General features: G+C 45.4%; 1 protein-coding gene across 1 annotated transcript in view; it reads right to left on the bottom strand.

Moving 5' to 3' along the window:
• The window catches only part of COL27A1 (collagen type XXVII alpha 1 chain), a 582,809-nt gene that overhangs the window by 384,181 nt on the left and 177,440 nt on the right, over positions 1 to 21,188 (bottom strand). The window contains exon 12 of the mRNA XM_082264626.1: positions 9,040 to 9,084. Coding sequence (XP_082120752.1) covers positions 9,040 to 9,084 — 45 coding nt within the window. The remainder of the gene's footprint in view (positions 1 to 9,039; positions 9,085 to 21,188) is intronic.

Genomic DNA, 21,188 nt, shown 5'->3' with positions numbered 1-21,188 from the left:
CTAAACAGCAAGGGCAGCATAAAGATGACAGACCAAGACTATGTATTTCAAAGTTAGGTCAGCAAAGGCAGTCTCCACATGTCTATCACAACAAGTTCAACTTACGATGTACTACAGATATCGGTTTAAAAGCAATATGAACTTTAGTAGCCCGACATGAATAATTACAGAAGAATTCATAAGTCTTTTTTCAGACCCCCTCCCCCCATGTTTTTTCATGAAGCGTTTTACTAAAAGAGGTCTACAGCAAAAGCCCCATATGCTCAATGCCTGACAATCAGAAAATCCAGTTGAATACCTTTCTACTGTCATGATGCACTTAATTTACCAAGGTTTTGAAAAATATTCCCCATGGAAAGCTTTTCCCCTAGTGCTGGAGAAAGATTTAATGGACCACTTAAATTCTTATTTATCGTCAGACTTCTATGTTTCTATGATATTGAATGTTGTGGGCAATGGACACTAATATAATGGTTGGAGCTCACAGTCATTAAATGTTAATGTACAATCCGTAGCAATTGAATTGTTAGTGTCATTTGAGTCACAAAGAATATCATCACTCTAAATGTGACTTTGATATGACATTACGATTACCAACTAGGCTGTGTGGTCAGATCAAGAAATAACTGGGTCTGTGTTCAAGCTGTGGCCCTGGCATGGCTTGCCTGACTGGAACATTTGCAAGGAGAAAACTAGACAGTTTAGAATAACGGTCATTAACGTTCTCTTTGGAGAAGGCCAGCTTCAATAGTGCTTGCTTGTTTGAGTGTGTATAAACATATGTACATGGTCTAAAAAGTCCCATATTTTGCCACTGCTCTATAGAAAGCTCATGCAGAGCATTAATCCTCTATACCAGTGATGGCGAACCTTGGCACCCCAGATGTTTTGGAACTACATTTCCCATGATGCTTATTCACTCTGCAGTATGGTTGAGCAGTTGAGCATCATGGGAAATGTAGTTCCAAAATATCTGGGGTGCCAAAGGTTCGCCATCACTGCCCCATATCAACCTTTTTCAACCAGGGTGACTTCAAGTTTCTTCAGGGGTGCCTTGGCAAAATGCCTTAAAATTGCCCAAAAATTGTATACAAGCCAGCGGGGTGGATGAAGCCTGCCTTTTAGTTACACAAAGCCACCAGTTTTTACTTTGCAACATTACAACCTTCCAGCCACCTGCTTCCTTACAACCAATGACATAATTTGTGGATATAGAGGACATGAGGGCGCCTGCACATCATCCTTTGCCTCTCCCCTGCTCCTCTCTGCCAGCACTGGGGTCACATTAGCTGAGTGAGGGACATGAGGGAGAATAGAAACACTGGAATACTAATCAGTAGCAGTGTCCAAAGGTGTATTTGCTTTTGAAGACTAAATCACATCTAAAGTTGGGTGTCCCGTGTGTGGACGTTGCTGCATTTTGGAAAATTTGTTTAGTTTTTTGACATTTTAGAATGGGGTGCCTCCAAAATTATGCATAATTTTCACTGCTCTATATTATGAATAGTCTTAGAAATGCCAACACTGCTACATAATAAGCTAGAGAAGCCTTTCCCAACTAGGGTTCCTCCAGAGATTGCTTGGGATTCCATGAGAAATTAAAGTAATCTTAAATGCATTTTTTAATAAAAAAGTTGAATTCTTTCATTTACTAAACAAATCAGAATTCAATAAAAGTTTGGTGTGAACATAGACTTCAAGATGTACTGTGAGTGCCTGGCATGAAAAAAAGATAAAGATCAATCCAACCCAAAGCAATAACCTTTGCATATACAATGGTATTCATGTAAGCATAATATTTCAAATGTGTTATATTCAATGTAAACCATTGTTCAATTTGTCACCCTAACTGGTAACCTATGAAAAGAGGAAACAGCATACATATTTGCAAACACATACAAGAAATAATAAAACTGCAAAGCCGGTTTCTTCTGGGGTTTTTCTGAACTATTCTGCTTCAGTTTGGCGATTTTGCAGATGGTATGTGGATAATGCAGATGTAAGAACATGAGAGTACTGGATGTTTTTCAGTTTAACTAGAGCTATTAGAAGTCATTTATAATTTTAATAAACGGCTTTGATTCTCATCCAGGAAAAAAAAAAAAACCCAGATAACCTTTTTCTGTCCAGCTATCAAACTTGCAGCTTTGCAAGGCATGCTGGAAAATGCATGCTGCTTACTCATACAAATTTGCTGGGCCTCATGCAAAAAGCCTTAGGAAATTAAAAAATGTTGACCATAGCAATATAAATCTGGCTGTCCATTGGCAATGCAAGTTAAAAAAATAATATAATATAATATAATATACATTAGCAAGCATTTTACAGTACTAATACTAACTAGATATTAGATGTCAGAAAGATACAGATATTAGATTAGATATTATTAGATTTTTTTTTTTAGCCTATAAGCAAATACATAAATGCTCTGGGCTTGTAGCTTTGTGTGCCAAGAAGCCTCAGAAAAACTACAGCTGATCAACCACAACAATCATTACTTGTATGAAATCCATTTAAAGGTTATTAACATCTAAAAAGGTACCCTTGGATATCCTGGCTATGGTTAGGGGTTGGTTCAATACACTCTTATGGAACCAAAGGTCATTGAAGCTTAAGGCGCTTTTCCACTGCATGGAACCGAATGGTTCGGCTCGCTTTTGTGCTTTTTCACTGCTGGTACCGCATGGTACGGTGTAGGAACGGTTCGGTGCGGTACGGCGGCGCTTTTCCACTGCATGGAACCGAGCGGTACGGCTCTCAAAAACAGTACCACCTCGATTGTGGTTCCAAGAGGTACCATACCCGGTACCATATTCCACAATCCTTTGCATGCAGTCACTACTAGCCACTGATTGGTCAGAGAATCCCACCCACCCCGTTGTTATCCCACCCACTTAACTTTAGTACTACTTTAGTGGAAAAGCAAACCATACCGTACTGTACCATGCGGTACCAGCAGTGGAAAAGCAACTGGGCCAAGCAGGGCCGAGTAGGGCCGAGCCGGTACTTGCAGTGGGAAAGTGCCATTATATAGCCAGAACAAATCCAGCAGCAACTTAAAGTGGTTGTAAACCTCAGACATAAAATTTGAACAAAGCATATCCCTCTATAGTGTGTACTTGTCTCAATTAGGAGCGCCAAGTGTCTTTTCTGTCTGCTGCTTCCTTTCTCTGCTATCAGCATGAATCTCTTCCGACAAGTTTTCCTGACACCAAGAGAAAATGATGACAGGGGGAAGGCTCTCCAGCTGATTGATAGCCTCAGCTCTCTTCCTGTAATCTGCGTGGAGGGATATGTGAGCTCTGCACAATGTGACTATCCACCCCCTTTTTTCCTGACTGCTCAGACAAGCTTATTCATTCTGAAATTTGAACGGGATATGTGAGCTCTGCACAATGTGACTCTCCACCCCCTTTTTTTTCCTGACTGCTCAGAACTGCTCAGACAAGCTTATTAATTCTGAAATTTGAACGGATGTAGAGAAGAGAATACTGCAGATAAACAGGTACAACGTATGTCAGCGGATTTGTTTCATCTCTGTGTATCACCTGAGGCCAAACACTTTACTGGGTTTATGTAAGTGTTTACCATTACTTTACTATAACTGACTAATCTGTTAGTTTGACAGCAGGGTCTGAGATCAAGGACTGCACACTGTTGTGCATTTCTTCATTTTTGCTGCAAGGTTAATGAAGAACCAACAAAAGGGCTTTGTGCATGAGAATTTAGAAGCATATTGGAGTCACAGTGTTTAAATCAAGTACCCAATCATGTGCAGGGGTATTTAAAAATTAGAATAGAGCTTTACATTATCACTGGAAAATTAGATCAATGGAACACAGCTTCACTGCAGCAAGCAAACATTCTACTCCTTTTGCAAAATCATCTAACTTCATAGAATTAAACGACCTACAAACTATTGGATGATCTCAACACATCTCGGACTTAAAACGGACGATGTGAAAGGACGTTACAAGTTTTTTGCTCATTTGTTCTAATGGACAACACAGTACAGAAGTAATGTGAGAGCAGTTTTAAAGGCTACGTCCAGCCAAAATGTTTTTTTTTCCCTGCTTTTGGATAGTTATGGCATTTGCTAATTTCTGTCATGTTCTTCTTTCTGTCGGTGACCCCCATTGGGGACATTCTCCCCACTCTATACAAAATGAAAGGTCTTGGCTGGAGTTTAAATATTATATGGACTGCTGCTGGCTGACATTGAACCACACCTGCAATCCTTTTCCGGCATGATATGTCTGAGGGGTTTGGCTGCTTGGAGTGTTGTGGTTTCAATACAGCAACTTGACAACCATGTTATGTGAATAGGTCACTTTAGAGGCAACCTGACTTGAGCTAAAACCTTATAAGGTAATGTCAGCGCCGTTGAGTGGGTTACTTGCCAGTAATTACCTAAATTAGTCTTAAAATTTGATCTCTGTAGCCCATTGAAGCCACAAAGACTCTAGAGGCCTCAGCTGCAGGTAGGGTTAGTATCCACAAATGAGAAGACATGTGAACCATATTAACCTCCTCAATACTGGGCACTTTTACCCCCTTCCTGCCCAGGACAATTTTCCCTTTTCAGCGCTATCACACTTTGAATGACAACTACGCAGTCATGCAACGCTGTACCCAAATGAACATTTATATCTTTTTTTTTTTTATTTCACACAAATAGAGCTTTCTTTTGGTAAGATTTAATCACCACTGGTGTTTTTTTTTTTTTTTGCTAATAAAAAAAAAAAAAAAAGACTGACAAAAAAAAAAAAAATAAAGTTTTTCTTAGTTTTGGTCAGAAACTTTTGTAAATAATACGATTTTCATACTTACCATAAAATCCATTTATCGGAGTTCATCGACAGATGCAGTGCTCCATAAATCATAACTAGTGGGTTATATTGCCTCCTCCAGGAGTAGGACTAGGCAGAACAAAAAACACCTGCTAGCAGTGATGCACCTTGAAGCACAAACACAAGGGCAAAGGACTGCAAGCCAACAGGTGACATAGTCAGGTGTGCAACATAATCACTGAGCGATGCCCAGGCAGCAGGCAAGTGATGATGCAAACAGAGTTTATAAAAGACAGCAGTCTGCACATGTCCAAGATGGCTGCCAAAAGGAAGGCAAGGTAAGACCTTGATACCTATTAGCAGTTCGAGAGATAACAGGGACCCACAAAGACTCACCCTACCGACCGGAGGAGCGCAGATAATTCGAACCCAGCATCATAATGAACGCTAACTACCGAGAAAGAGGGGGAGCTATGGCATCACCATGAGGCTTCAGTTGTCTCCAGCATCTCCCAGACTAAGGGAAAATGGCCCCCGTGACATCATCCGGTTACACAAACATGGCTGCCAACTGGAGACCAGCCAGACTAAGGGAAAATGGCCACCATCAGCTACAAACACTGAAGCATGCTGCCAGGATCTTTCTTGCCCCCTATGCAACGCTGCACCCTCTGTCCCCCCCCTGAAGTTAGGACACACGTTTAGGGGAGACTCTGCTAAGCACTCTGCACCGCTCTCTGCACTGGGACCCCCCTGCACTAAATCCACACTGTAAACAGCAGCGCATGCACCTAGGGAGTCTCCTACACTAATACCCCTCCAGACTTCCAGGGCGGGACACACTATTCCAGGACCCTTACAGAGTGGGGATAGTGGGGGAGACCCCAGGGGTCTCTGCTGCATTCTCTGCCCTGGGACTCCCACTCCCCCACTAGGTCCCGGCCGGGGGGGAATAGGAGTGGGGGAAGCCCACCTCAGTGAGGGATTTAGGGAAGGGAGGAATTAACCTGCAGGCAGGTCTGACCCTCCCTGGAGGTTACACGCGTCCACCCCAAAGAAAACTAAAAAGGAGAGAGGGGGACTGTACTTACCCTTCCATTGTGCGGGTAACGCTCCAGACAGAACTCCTCGCCACCAAAGAAGGCGAGCTGTTGGGCAAGGGACAGCTGCGACTCAGAGCCAAGCTCGGTCATATGCGATCCGCAAGACATTTAACTCGCGGGCCAGCCTCTGTCCGTGAGGCTAGCGCATAGCTGCGGTCTGCACGCGCTCACTGGCTGGGCTGACCACTGGATCTAGATTATCCAGTCTCTCGCCCAGACTGGTAGATGAATGAAGATCTCCAGAGAGAAAAAACAAAAAAGATGTAAGGAGGGAGAAAATTGCTAGGACCAGAGACCCCATCCGGGAGCCTAGGTCCTTACTCCTGACTAGACAGATTAAAATGTATTACCTAGAGCAGAGGCGGGGGGGGGGGGGTTATATACCAGCTGAGGACAGCCCATGGGCGATTTATGCAGCGCTGTCCGTCAAAGAAACGAAAGTGAAAAGTAATTTTTCTCCACTATTGTGCGCTGATGAGGCCGCACTTATGGGCACTGATGAGGTGGCACTAATATGCTGCACCGACGGGCACTAGGGAGCACTGAAAGGCATCACTGATGGGTACAGACTGGCATCACAGATGGGCACGGTTGGGGCTGCACTGTAATCATGGAACTGATGATCAGGTACAGGTCTCCTTTGTGAGGAGATGCCGCTGATAGGCTCTCCTCGCCTCACACGGTCAGTGTGAAGCGGGGAGAGCCGATTACTGGCACTTCCGTGTTTATATGTGATCAGCTGTGATTGGACACAGCCGATCACATGGATAAAGAGCCGAGTCATCGGCACTTTACTGAGAATCGGGGTCGAGCCGTGTCCCATGATTACTGCGTATACAAAAGAGGTGAGAATGGGGCGACATCATATGTTGTCGTCCCAGAACGAGAGAGAGATCCCGCCCACCGTCATTTTACTATACGGCGGGCGGGAGGTGGTTAAAGCGATTAGTACCAAAAAACTAAATTAGACTTATTTTACCACCCCAACTAAATTACATACCGTAGGTAAATGGTAATTGAGGGCCTAAAAAAAAAAACCTTTCTACCAGAAAATAGGACAATGGACTTCCTCTGGCAGGCCAGAAAGTAATCAATACAATGGAACTGGTCACAAGGTCTGAGGATGTTTTGGTAGAGCCAACCAATTGGTGGACTTTCTAAACAGTGATGCTCCTTGTCAGCAGAGACCATTTGGCTAGAGGCCTCAAGGGGCTCCAGGGTCCTGTTTTCTTAGCAAGAGCGGCATTTTCAGGCCATAAATTTTCCTGTACATTAAGGGGTTGATTTACTAAACCTGGAGAGTGCAAAATCCGATGCAGCTCTGCATAGAAACTAATCAATCGGCTTCCAGGTTTTTGTCAAAGCTCAATTGAACAACCTGAAGCTAGAAGCAGATTGACTACCATGCTACAGCTGCATCAGCTTTTGCATTCTTCAGTTTTAGTAAATCAACCCCACAGTGTTCACCTAAAATAGTAAGCCTAGGTTCCGCATGTTAATTGCATGCACCACATTTCTGTGCAAATCCCAAGCGATTCTCTGCAGTGCAATTTGAGCCCATTCACTTTTGATGGCTCAAATTGGACTGCATCAGCATCAAAAAGATGCAAGCACTTTTTTTATAACCGCACTGGAATTGGATCGCATGGATGTTTATAACCATGAGATCCGGTTCAGGCAAACGCACTGGGTTTGCGTCCTGCTGTTGGAGTGTCATTGACACCTGTAGCAGATCCCAGAACACAGAGCAAAAGCGACATGGTAGGGAAATGCACAGGATTCGCAGAGTTTGCTGCACCGCATCTGTGTGAACAAGGGCTAAAACAAATATTGAAGTATAGTCACTTTAAATCATATTAAAGGTATGAAAAGTAGACTGACTGATCAAAGCCATCAACTATATGCTTGCTTTTATTCACTCTAGTCTAGAAAGATGATGGCTGAGACCTGCCATTTGCTTTGTGCAACACTTTTTTTTTTAAATGTTTTTACATGAGACCCATGTTGTTAAACCTGATATATGCACAAACTTTTTAGGGTATGTATTAATAACTAAATGTATACTGCAAACTGGCAGATTTCCAGGAGTCTTGCGAATCATGCAGCTCTGGCATTAGCCAAAAGTGCTAAGATTATCAGTGAGATAAGCTCCTTTGAGTTGCTTAGCCTCAATTAGTCCTAGACTACTAGCCAAAATCAGAGGGACACCCTCCCCGCCATAGCACACAGGAACAGAGCGGAGGCTATCAATCACAGGCTGGAGCTCCCTCCCTGTCATCATTTTACCTCTTGGTATCAGGAAAACTTGGCAGATGTGATTCATGTTGAAAGCAGAGAAATGAGGCAGCAAACAGATATCACACTTTGGGCTCTGGATTGAGACATGTACACACTATAGGATATGCTCTGTTCATATTTCATGTCTGAGGCTTACAACCACTTTAAAGAAAACCTGCAATGAGAGAAAAATGGATGCTGTCATTGCTGACCTCCTCAGAGTGCTAGCTGCCTGGTTGTTTTTTGTATCCCTTAGGCTTCAATAGATGTTTTTTAGTCCATGATAATGAACAAATATGTAGATAATTGCCACACATACTCATCATTCTGCTGTTCCGTTCAGCTGTTTAAACCACACAAAATGCCTGGTATTCTCAAGTATAAGAAGCAGCATGTACCTCACTCCCTACTTCTCATGTGACAATTCTGGTGCTTAGTGACTGACCCAGCACTGTCACATAGTGACAGTAAGAGGGACCTCGGCCCTGTGTAAGCACGAACTAGAGCTTTTAAGATCTTACACAGGGCTACCTAACCTCACTCCTGCAAGCTGAACATCATGGCATGGAAAAAAAGAAAAGGTAGAAGTGCAGCCAGGCAATTAGCAATTTCAGAAGGATCAGCTATGTCAGCCTTCAAATTTTTCTCAGAAAATGTTTCCTTTAAAACAAATAGTTATAAATTGGAGTTTAATTTTTCCCATGGCTAGTGTTTACCAGGGAACTGTGAACAAACTACCTTGCAGTTGAAATCATGGAATATGGACATTTACTACACATAGTAAAATGCTACAATTACAGTGAGCTGTAGGGACTCTGTTTCCTGTTTCATTACACTAGGACTGCAAAGTAGACAAGGAAAAACTTTACCGGCCTACCCATCGTGCCCCTCTTCCCGGGAACTCCAGGCAAACCCTGCATGGAAACAAAAGCAGAAGGCTTGGGTTACAAGATGACAAAGAAGCCTATGTGCAGAGCCAACATAGAAGAAGCCTAGAAAGAAAAACAAAGGAGGCCGCACTTCCACCTCCACATAAAAGGTGCTGAGAGAAGGGGTAGTGCCATCATTTCACCAGGCTTAGCCAGCATTATGCTTCACATCACAGAAAATATGCATTTAATGATAGGGATTAGGAAGACCAACACTAACAACTAAATCTTTTCAATGACTGATAAATGGAAAATTCCCCACTATGCCAGGACTCAGATTAAAGTAGCAGTAAACCTAAACCTAATGTACAACCAAAGTTTATATTAAAAAGCAAGTAGAAACATTTATAGATACACAGAAAAAAGGTTTCCAGGGAGAATCAGAAGGGAGAATACTTAAATCTGAACTCAACAAACATAATTTAAAGCATAAATAAGGAAAAATATGGATTTTTCCTACATCTTAGCTGAAAAATCCATTTCTTGGAGTACATCAGGGGACACAGCCGCCATATTCATTACTATATGGGTTATACGCCACCTATAGGTGAATGGACACTGCCAACCAATCAGACAAGAAGTCCCCCCCATATAACCCCTCCCAAATAGGAAGTACCTCAGTTTTGCAGCAAGCAATAAACATCCCAGACAAGAGGGGAGGGACCTCTGTGTCCCATGATTTACTCGAAGAAATGGATTTTATGATAAGCTGTAGGAGAAATCCATATTTCTTTATTGTACATCACGTGACACAGAGCAGCCATATTCATTACTATATGGGACGTCCCAAAGCAATGCACTTGAGGGGAGGGGGGGGGGGATACCATAAAATACCATCATCAGACCGCAGCAGATCTACATAGCTGCCTACAGAACACTGCGGCCATATGCAGACTCCTCCTGGGTCCTAACATCCACTTGATATAATCTACTGAAGGTATGCACTGACGACCAAGTCGCAGCTTTGCAAATCTGAGCCATAGAAGCTTTATGGCGAACTGCCCAAGAGGCACCTACTCTTGTGGTAGAGTGTTCCTTTACCGGAAAAAGTGAAACCTTCCCTTTTAAATCATACGACTGGATAATAACCTAGCGAATCCATTGAGAAATAGTAGATTTAGATGCTGCCTGCCCTTTCCTGGAATGAAAACTGCTGATAGGCATGGAACAAATTTCCCTGCCCAGGATAGGATTAGATTCACCTCTTTCTGGGCTGACTGACTTTTGGTGCCTCCCTGATAGAAGTCAAAGCCATGGCATTGTCGGATTGTACCCTGACAGGGTAACCCCGAAGTTTTGGCGTCCAGTACTTTAACAAGCCCAACAAACCGCTCGGATTTCCAAGATATTGATGGGAAGACCCTTTTCTACCCAAGACCACTTTCCCTGGACAGTGGCTTCCTCCAGAACTGCTCCCCAGCCTGAGAGACTGGCGTCTGTAGTCACTACTTCGCAGACTACTGGAAGAAAAAATTCCCCTTTTCCCAAATTTCTGGTTAACCACCAACTTAGACTCTGACGTACTCTTGGTACCAGAGACATGCACCCATCTAGGGACTGGACCTTTCTGGTCCATACTGACAGAATGTGGTTCTGTAAAGGTCTGGCATTGAATTGAGCATAGGGGACTGCTGTAAACGAGGACACCATCTTCCCTAATAACCTTATGCAAAAATGTACAGAAGGATACTTTTTCCTTCTTACGGGCCAAACCAGATCCTTCAGGTCTACGACCTTTCTTGATGGCAAGAATACCATTGCCTGTATTGTGTCCACAAGGAAACCCAAATATTCCAGACGCTGGACTGGCTGTAATGCTGACTTTGCCAAGAATCCAACCCAGACGTTCTCAGAACTGAACTGTCCGGAACACATTCTGGCTTAGAGCCGAAGCCGATCGGTCTATTAGTAATAGATCGTCTAGATATCCTATCACTGATATCCCTTGAGACCTTAGAGCAGCCAATACTGGAGCTAGGATCTTGGTGAACACTCTTGGAGCAGTGGCCAACCCGAAGGGCAGAGCCACAAACTGAAAATGACCGTTTTCTACTGCAAAGCGTAAAAACCTTTGATGGGCCTGAAAGATAGGCACATGAAGGTATGGATCCCATGAGGTCTATGGTTGCTAGAAATTCTTCTCCCTGCAGGGAGGCCATGACTGGGCGAATTTACTCCATTCGGAAAGTACAAATGTTTAGAAACTGGTTCAGAGCCTTTAGATTCAGAATAGGTCTCACGCCTGTTTGGCTTGGGGATTACGAATAGATTTGAGTAAAAACCCCTGAATCTTTTGTCCTCCGGAACCTCTGTAATCACTCTTTGGGACCTTAAATGGTCCAGAGCCAGAAAAAGAGATGTTCTTTTATAAAGAATCTGCAGGTATGTTTGACTTTACAAAGTGAGGATGCGGGAACACCCGAAATTCCAGTTTGTACACCTGCGAGTGCAAATAACCCAGTTGTCTTGAGTCATTTCTACCCAGACCTCCAAGAACCGTAGCAGCCTTCCCCCCCCATCGGACTGAGTGGGGGCGCCCCTTCAAAAGAACATAAAACAGTTTCTCCCCAAAAAAAAATATGTTTGAAAACTTTCTGCGCAAATATCATGTGACATAAAAAGTTGCAATGACCGCCATTTTATTCCCTAGTAGGAATAGTAGTATTATAATAATAATAGTATTCCCCACCGGAGTAGGGGGGCTGTTGGCCAAATAGGAAGCTGCAACATAAGCCTAGACCCTGGCGTGTGTGTCCTGGCAAAATGTTTAACTCGCGGGGCCAGTCCCCGTCCAGTGGTACTAGGTCGCGGCCGTCCTACCACGGAGCTAAGGCCTGCACGCGCTCGATGGCCAGACTGGGATGATCACTGGATATGGAGGTCCAGTTTGTCCCCCAGCCCGGCATAATTGCTTGAAGATCTAACAGGAAAAACATTCCAGGGAAAGGAAAAAAGACTAGCGAAAAAAAATCTACATAAAAAAAAATTACTTCCATGCCAGGACCAAAGATTCCAGCAAGGAACTGGGTCCTTACTCCTGACTAGGCAGAAAAAAACTGACATCCTATGCAGGAAGAGAAAGGGTGTAGCCTCCAGGACTGCCCATAGGCATAGCCAGAACTTTTTTCTGCCTAGTGTCCTACTCCTGTAGGGGGCAGTATAACCATACTGATATGAATCAGAGAGAACTGCATCCCTCAATGAACGATAGAGAAATTAAGATTTTTACATGTAGGAGCGGAGTGACAGAAATTGTGCGGTATGGAAGGGGTTAAAAAGGAAAAAATGCCAGGACCAGAGATCCCATCCTTACTTCTGACTAGGCAGAAAAAAACTGAAGAGCTAGAGCAGGAAGTGGGAGTATATCCCATGGGACTGCCCTATGGGCGCAGTCAAGCTTTTTTCCACCTAGTGTCCTACTCCTATGGAGAGCAGCATTACCCAAGGGTCAAAGGAGCATTGGAGCTGTGTCGGTCAATGAACGCAAGAGAAAATATGTTTAAACAAACAAGGTGTGCTTTGACATAGCTAATACACCTACTGTCTCTTGTAGAGACCCAACATGGCACTCGGTATCTGTTATACTTAAAGGGAACAGTGCATAAAAATATTTTTACAAATATTTTTAAAGTGGACTCACCAGTCCCGCCGCAGGATTCTGTTCTGTAACAAAAACCCAATCTTCACCAATCACGGTGAGTTTCTGTCACTTGCCAAGCTTCAAGGACTGGGGCCCCTTGTTTTGAGGGGCCACTCCCTTGGACCTATGGAGCACCCTGCCAGAACGCCTTTGGGGTTTGGTTTTACCAAGGGTCCGGATCCCAGGGTCCAGAACCTAAAAAGGACAACATTACAGGCCAAACCTTGTATCTCCTTTGCCGAGGATCAGGTACCATCCTTTTAGTCTTTGAATTTTTTTGGATGGATCTGATTGCTAATCCCCTTAGATTCAGAGATCTTTGATTGGGGTTTATAGCATAATCTTCTTTCTTCTTCTTTGAAAAAAACATAAAAATGTGGAGAGCTTCTCCACCGTGACGATCACCTTTAAGGCACTGGTGAAAAAAAAACTGAGGTACTTCCTGTATGGGAGGGGTTATATGGGGGGACTTCCTGTCTGGTTGCCAGTGTCCATTCACCTATAGGTGGCGTATAATCCATATAGTAATGAATATGGCTGCTCTGTGTCCCGTGATGGACGATAAGAAACTTTTATATTTAGAATTGGATAGAATTGTGAGGGGTTAGAACCCAAAGTTAAGTTTTTTTGCTGTCTGTGCCCCCATTAGTGTGCATTCACACCTGCAATTGCACCTGCACTCCGATCAATCCCATGATTAGCTGTGTAAGCAGCCCTACTGAAAGCAATGGGAGGCTTCCAGCTCCCGCCACCTGCATACAGGGCTGATCACTTGCATGTGACTATTGTATGAGAGATTACACGTAAGTGGCCTCGATTAGCTGTAGGAGACAGCAGCCTCTCGTTGCTTTTAATGGGGCTGGCCCCCACAGCTAATCGCGGAAACCCCTGCTAGGGTTCTCACATCTAATCAGATTGAAGGTGCATTCTCAGGTCTGAATGCACCCTTAGGCCCCTTTCACATGGGCTGTTCAATCAGGTCTGCCTGTCAGCTTTTCAGGCAGACTTCTCAATGGAATGGCGGATGTCAGTGGACACATTTCCGCTGACATACGCCGCTATACGATCTGATCCTGCCCGCAAAATCCAGACGGATGGTGGTCCTATTTTCTATCCGTCTGGCAGATCAGATCAGATGAAAAACAGACAGGTGGTCCATTTTCATCCAATTTCCCCATAGAAGAGAGCAGGACTGTGTCCATCTGCACTCTACACAATGAGCCGACACGGACCGGTCATCTGCCTACTCAACTGCTAAACACTCTACTCTGTCTTGATATCTTATGCTTATGTAAACCCTGGCACAACAGCAGACTGGGAGAGGAGAATTAAGCAGCCAATCAGTGTTCTATTGTTTTGTAAAGTGCTGTATAAAGTGTATATCTGCTTATAGGACAGGAGAACAAAGACAGGGCTGTGTGGTGCGGCAAGCTGTGTAAATCTCAAGACTAGATGTACAGAAATACAACCTTTGGCAGGCAAACCAGCTCACTTCTATGTATTTCATCTGTGTCTTTAGCCGTTTGCCTTGAATTTAACTTGTGTAGTTTTGCTGGCTGCACAGAATTACAAATCATTTGGCAGGTACAACGGTTCACACACACACACACATATATTTTAGGGATCACCCGATATCATTTCTTTATTGCCGATACCGATATTTTGGTCATCGCATATCGGTATCGGCTGATATTGGCCGATATTTCCGTACATTAAAATTATTATTATTTTTTTTTTTTTTGACAGGTACTCTTGTGGAGGGATCTGGGGTCCTCTGCACTTAAAAGCATTCAAAACGCCAAGTTTGGCTATTTTGAATGCTGTAATTTTTTTTTAATTTGGCGCAGAGTACCCGGAAGTGATATCATGACATCACTTCCGGGTTTTTCCACGGAGATCCAATCAGAGCCAAATGCGGCTTTGATCGGGTCTTCAGGGGCCGTGCAGGCTGGTTGCCCGGGTCTCAGAAGGCAGTGGGAGGGGGGCGGGACATCCCCTTCCACTTCTTGTAATGACAGCCGAATGGCTTCTCAGCCGCATCGGTTGTCATTACAGGACAGCCGACCGTCGGCTATGGACGTACAGACGCCGGCACCGGGGTGATGCCTCTAGCTGCAGGCATCACTCAGGTACAAGCACTTTCCCGAAATAGGCCGATTCTGATATATCGGGGAAAGTACATATCGGTCCCCGATATATCAGCTTTGCCGATAATCGGTCGATCCCTAATAAATATATTATATATACATACACACACACATTTCAACTCTATACAGTATCTAGCTTTTTGATTGGAGTTTTAAAAAGGTGCCACCATTAAGTTTCTTTGTGTCTAAACAATTAATATAAAACAGTCTGCAGCTGGAAGTAGACATTCCTATTTGGTTAGCATTACATTGTGCTTTGCTATGCACACCATGGTCCATCCCATTCATTAAAATCAAACTGCTGTGTGTAGCTGGCATGGTCCTGTGGAGTTATCTCTGTTTAACGGACCTGTAAAAGGTATATTGCTTTTTTTCTTCATTTACACAGAACTTTTTTTGCATCAAAGCCAGCGGAGCCCAGAGCACATCTGTAAATCAGGTCACATCTATTTGCAGTGTTTGATTGTAAAGTATAGTTGAACCATACCGCTGCTTTTTAAATAAGAAGATGTGTCTTAGTAAAATAAAAAAACACCAGCTTAATATGGTTTTAATTCATAAACATATTGTTTTACCTGCCAAGGATTTGTAATTTTCCCCTGTCCCAGAAGTAAAGGGAGCCCCCTCTTAGACAGTTTTCACCAAAACATTTGCCCCAAAGGAAAAATTTACTCTCATCTCTTGTTCTGGTGAGAACTAAAAAATGTTGGATTGCACATGATTTTTTTTCTTGGTATTGATAGGGTGAGGAGAGAGGGGCGGGGACAGAGACCGTAATAAAAATTTGGAACGAGTAGAAATGAGACAATGGATTAAAAAATTTAGTCAATCAGATTGCAATACTGGCACCAGTGAGGCTGCGCTCCACAAAAGTTGGGTGTCCCATAAGCAGGGAGCCCACTTTTGAAGATTCGCAATGAGAGCACCAAACAAAAGAGCTAAGACTCAAAATTGTCAAAAAACACTTATTGATATTTGCTCACAAGGAGACAATAAAGAACAGGCAATGATTTTCAGAGGCCCCCCTTTTTCAGGGCTTGAATGTAATTGAGAGATTGGAGGACTTGTCACCAGTTTTTAATTGTTTGCTGCATAAAAACACGACACAGACGACGCAGATCAGTGGAACACTGGACTAGCATGGATGGGAGATCTTTCAGCCCCCAAAACGCATTGGCTGTTCTGTTTTATCTCCATGTAAGCTAATATCAATATTAAAAGCGCTTGGACTTTTAGACATTTTGTTTGGTGCTCTCATTGGATTTTGTACAAGCAATACAAACTTGACAGGGGTTCGAATTCTTCCTCACATTAGGAAAAAAGTTGTGGCTCTACATGAGCTTTAAGGCTAAATGGTTTACACATATTTGCTCTGTGCTATTCTACATATAGAACGTGTCTAGCCCGATATAATGAAGTAAACAATTCATTGAAAAGAAACTCTCTAAAAAATCCTGGGCTCATTCTCAGACGATCACCCTGCTGTCAGCACTTGATGAATGCAACAGGGTAAACACACTAATATAATTACTGAGCGCACAGGACTTTATTTAAAGAGGGTCATGACATCTTATACCCAGTGTACACTCCTTTGAAGTTACATGCTCCCTCCGTGTATAGATTGGCTCTATAAACCCATCACCCACCGAGCGCAGGGACAGAACAGTTTCTGAGTTTACCAAGTCTATAAAACACGCAAGTGCTCATCAATTATTCACACTTTAACAAACTGACCTACAAAAAAAACTGAAGTCTATGTAAACAGGGAGACTTCCTTTTACTAAACTTAGCTGGCCCTGGCCTTCTGCTATTCTCCTGTACCTGTTTATTTACACATTTGATGGGTTAGGAGGCCCCATGTGGCATGTTTGTAAATCCACTCTGATCATCACATAACAAAAGAGGTTTTTACAGCAGTCGAATGGCAGCATTTAAAATGTTTGCCACAGCAATTTTTTTTAGCTTTGCATACTGTGGCGAAGGAACAGAAAATCCCTGTTGGGTTTTTAGTGCTATCTGGGGCCTTGTTGGGAGAGATTTCCACTCACTTCCTGTCCTGGTGACAACAGATTACGCACAGGAAGTAAGAGAGAATCTCCAACCGCAACACGAAAAAAACGTAATTTTTGTAAAATCTTACCTGTAAAATTCCTTTCTCTGAGTCCTCCGGCAGTCGCCGCCTCTTCATATTCGTCACAATGGGTTATTGACCTTTTCTCCGTAGGAGTAGCTAGGCAACAGAATATGTTAATATCAAAGCTTTTAGCATACCCCACCCCTAGGGGGTGGTCCCCTCAGTCAATACCCTCCTGCTTCCTGCATTCCTACCTCAGTTTCAGTAGTATAGCAGTAGAGTACATAAACAAACCCCAAAAGAGGGGCGGGGGCGGCGACTGTCGGAGGACTCAGAGAAAGGAATTTTACAGGTAAGATTTTACAAAAATTACGTTTTCTCTTACTTCCTCCGACAGTCGCCGCCTCTTCATATTCGTCACAATGGGGACGTCCCAAAGCAGTGTAGACATGAGGGGTGGGAAAACAGCAGCCGCGCCTAAAGCAACGCAATACCCACATCAGAGAAAGGAACCTTACCAAAGGAAGGAAACCAACTGGGCAACACGAAAAAAACTTGCTCAACAGGAGCATACCCAGGAAAACAAATAACCTAGGGATAAAAACATCTCAACAGCCAAGGGTCCAAGAAAAAACAAGGAACCCTAAGGCACTGCCGCACAAAGAACCTTGCGGCCAAAGGAAGCATCTGCCGATGCCTGAACATCCACTTTGTAGAATTTTGAGAAGGTGTGAACGGACGACCAAGTCGCCGCCTTACACACCTGGGCCACAGAAGCCCGATGATGACAGGCCCAAGACGTACTCAGAGATCTTGTAGAGTGCGCCTTCACAAGCATGGGGGGAACTTTCCCCTTCAAAGCATAGGCCTGTTCAATGACCTGTCTGATCCATTTGGCGATGGTAGAAGCCGACGCCGCCATGCCCTTCCGAGGCCCCTCTGGAAGGACAAAAAGAGAATTCGTCTTGCGAAAGGATTCAGTCGATGACAAGTAAACCCTGATCGCCCGAAAAACATCCAAGGAATGCAAAGCCACTTCCTTTGGATGTTTAGGCTTAGCGCAAAGCGAAGGCAAGACAATGTCCTCATTGAGGTGAAATTCCGAAATCCTTTTTGGAAGGAAAGACGGGTTAGGTCGCAAGACCACCTTATCCAAGTGAACCACCAAATACGGAGATCTGCAGGACAAAGCAGCCAGCTCCGACACCCTACGAGCCGAGGTGATTGCCACCAAAAAGGCGACCTTCTTGGACAACATAGACAACGAGATCTCCCTGATTCTTTCAAAGGGAGCACGTTGCAACACGGACAGAACAAGATTCAAGTCCCATGGAGGCAAAGGCTCCCTCCTAGGAGGGACCAGATGCCGCACTCCTTGAACAAAGGTGCCAACCAAAGTATTAGATGCCACAGGGCGTTGAAAGAGAACGGCCAGAGCAGAAATCTGACCCTTAATCGTGGCCAACGCCAAACGCTGGTCCACGCCCGTTTGAAGAAAATCCAACACTCTCGATACCGAGTACGAGCGAGGGGAATACCCCCTGGACTCACACCAAGCAAAATAGGCCTTCCAAGTACGGTAGTAAACCTTCCCCGAAGAGGACTTTCTAGCCTTGATCAAGGTGTGAACGACCTCAGGTGAGAGACCCCTATCCTTCAGGATCTGGGTTTCAACAGCCAGGCCGTCAAAGCCAGCGACTGTAAAGTAGGATGGAATATCGGCCCTTGAGACAGGAGATCTTCTCGAAGAGGTAGACGCCACAGAGCGTCGACCGCCAGATTCACGAGGTCTGCGTACCAAGACCGGCGAGGCCAGTCTGGTGCCACCAGAATCACCGTTTTCGGTTCCGAGGCCAACCTGCGAAGGAACCTGGACAGCAGCTGAATTGGTGGAAAGGCATACATCAGACGATACTGATGCCAGGGCGCCACCAACGCGTCTGAGGCGTCTGCCCGAGGATCGCGCGTCCTTGCCACGAACCTTTTCACCTTGTTGTTCAGACGAGACGCAAACAGGTCCACATCTGGGGACCCCCACTTCTCGCACAACAGCAGAAAGACATCCGGGTGAAGGGACCATTCTCCCTGGTCCAGGGTCTGGCGGCTCAGATAATCCGCCTGCCAGTTCTCCACCCCCGGAATGTGAACAGCAGATATCGCCGGGACCTGCGTCTCGGCCCAAGATAGAATGTCGGCTACTTCCCGAGCCGCTCGGGCACTCCTGGTGCCCCCTTGGTGGTTGATGTAGGCCACCGCTGTGGCATTGTCCGTCTGCACCCGAACCGGACGGCCCTGCAGCCTGTCCGACCAACGCCGAAGGCAGAGATTTATCGCTCGCAATTCCAGATCATTGATCGGAAGGGAGGACTCCTCCCCCGACCAAGTTCCCTGGGCGGACAGAACGCCCAGAACACCACCCCAGCCCGACAGGCTGGCATCCGTGGTGATCACTGTCCACGAGCAAGGGCGAAAGGACTTGCCCCCCGACACCGCCGGGGACTGGAGCCACCACAGAATGTCCCTTCTGGTGCGATGACTCAACGAAATCTGGAGATCCAGAGATTGCGGTCGTCCGTCCCACCTGGCCAGAATCTCCCTTTGGAGACCCCGCGTGTGAAACTGGGCAAAGGGTATCACCTCGAAAGCTGAGACCATCAGCCCCAGACACCTCATGCACGTCCGGAGGGACGAGCACTTAACGTCCCTGAGGGACCCGACTTCTTCTTGAAGCTTCCGGAGCTTGTCTTCCGGCAGGAAGACCTTCGCCTGAACAGAATCCAGGATCATTCCCAGGTAAGGAAGACGAACCGACGGACACAGCGTCGACTTTGGAAAATTTATCGTCCAACCGAACTCCTGCAGAGTCTGCATCGTGATGGACAGGTCGCTCACCAGACCCTGACTGGTCGCAGACCGAACCAGAATGTCGTCCAGATAACCCAGGACCGAGATGCCCTGGGCTCTCAATAAAGCCAGAACCGGCGCAAGCACCTTGGTGAAAACCCGTGGAGCCGAAGCGAGACCAAAGGGTAACGCCACGAATTGGTAATGATCCTCCGCAATGGCGAATCGAAGGTACCGCTGGTGACCCTTCGAAGATGGGGATGTGAAGATACGCATCCTTCAGATCGATAGAGGCCATGAATTCCCCCGGAACCAGGGCAGCCACCACTGATCGCAGGGATTCCAAGCGGAACTTGCGAACCCGCACAAAACGGTTCAGAGCTTTCAAGTCCAGAATCGGACGTACCTTGCCCTCCTTTCTGGGCACAGTGAACAGATTTGAATAGAACCCCCGAAATCTGTCCCGATGAGGCACCGGAACCACCACTCCCTGAGCCCGCAGGTCCCGCACCGCCAGGTGCAGGTACCGCAATCGCTCCGGAGACAGCTGAAGACTTGAGGGAAAAAATCTGCCCGCCGGCCGAGAGAGAAACTCGATCTTGTATCCAGATCGAACGATTTCCTGAACCCACCTGTCCCGAACGCGGGCCAGCCAGGGTTGAAGAAAACCGAGCAAACGTCCCCCCACCCCAGAACTGGGTGAGGGCGTCCCTTCAGGCCGCATTGTTATGGGCAGCGGACCCGATGTGGCCGGACTAATGCTTACCTGCCCACGGCTTTTTCTGGGAGCCTTGTCCCTTGAAGGGCTTGCCCTTATAGTGCGACCGAAAGGCACGAAAGGACCCCTGAGAGGGTCTAAACTAAGTATTCTTCTTACCGCGAACAAACTTAGACTTGTGAGACTGGGGCAAAAGAGTGCTCTTACCCCCAGAAATACCCTTTATCAGAGTATCCGAAGATTCGCCAAAAAGGCGAGAGCCCGCGTAGGGCAAATTAGCTAAAGTCTTGCGAGAAGATTGGTCAACAGACTAACATTTCAGCCAGATCAGGCGACGGTTCAACACCGCCACACTCTGCAGACGCGCAGCCAAAGGGACCATATCTAGGTCCGCATCACACAAATACATGACACCCTGATGAATCTGATCCACCATAGCCAAGGTTGATGGCGAAGCAGAGTCAGTCACCAGGGTGCGCCTGAGCACCTGCGTCCAATCGGCAATAGCCTGGGCTGCCATAATGGAAGCAAAAATAGGCTTCAGCATAGAGCCCGCAACCATATAAGAGTGACGGGCCAGAAACTCCAATCTCCTGTCCGTAGGGTTCCGGAACACCGGGGTATCCTCAGCAGGGATCGCAGTGGATTTATTCAAAATCGCCACCG

The sequence above is a fragment of the Pelophylax lessonae genome (assembly GCF_965119305.1).
Source record: "Pelophylax lessonae genome assembly, chromosome: 7".
Lineage (NCBI taxonomy): Eukaryota > Metazoa > Chordata > Amphibia > Anura > Ranidae > Pelophylax > Pelophylax lessonae.
The sequence above is the reverse complement of the archived record's forward strand: the minus strand, read 5'-3'. Positions and strand labels throughout refer to the sequence as shown.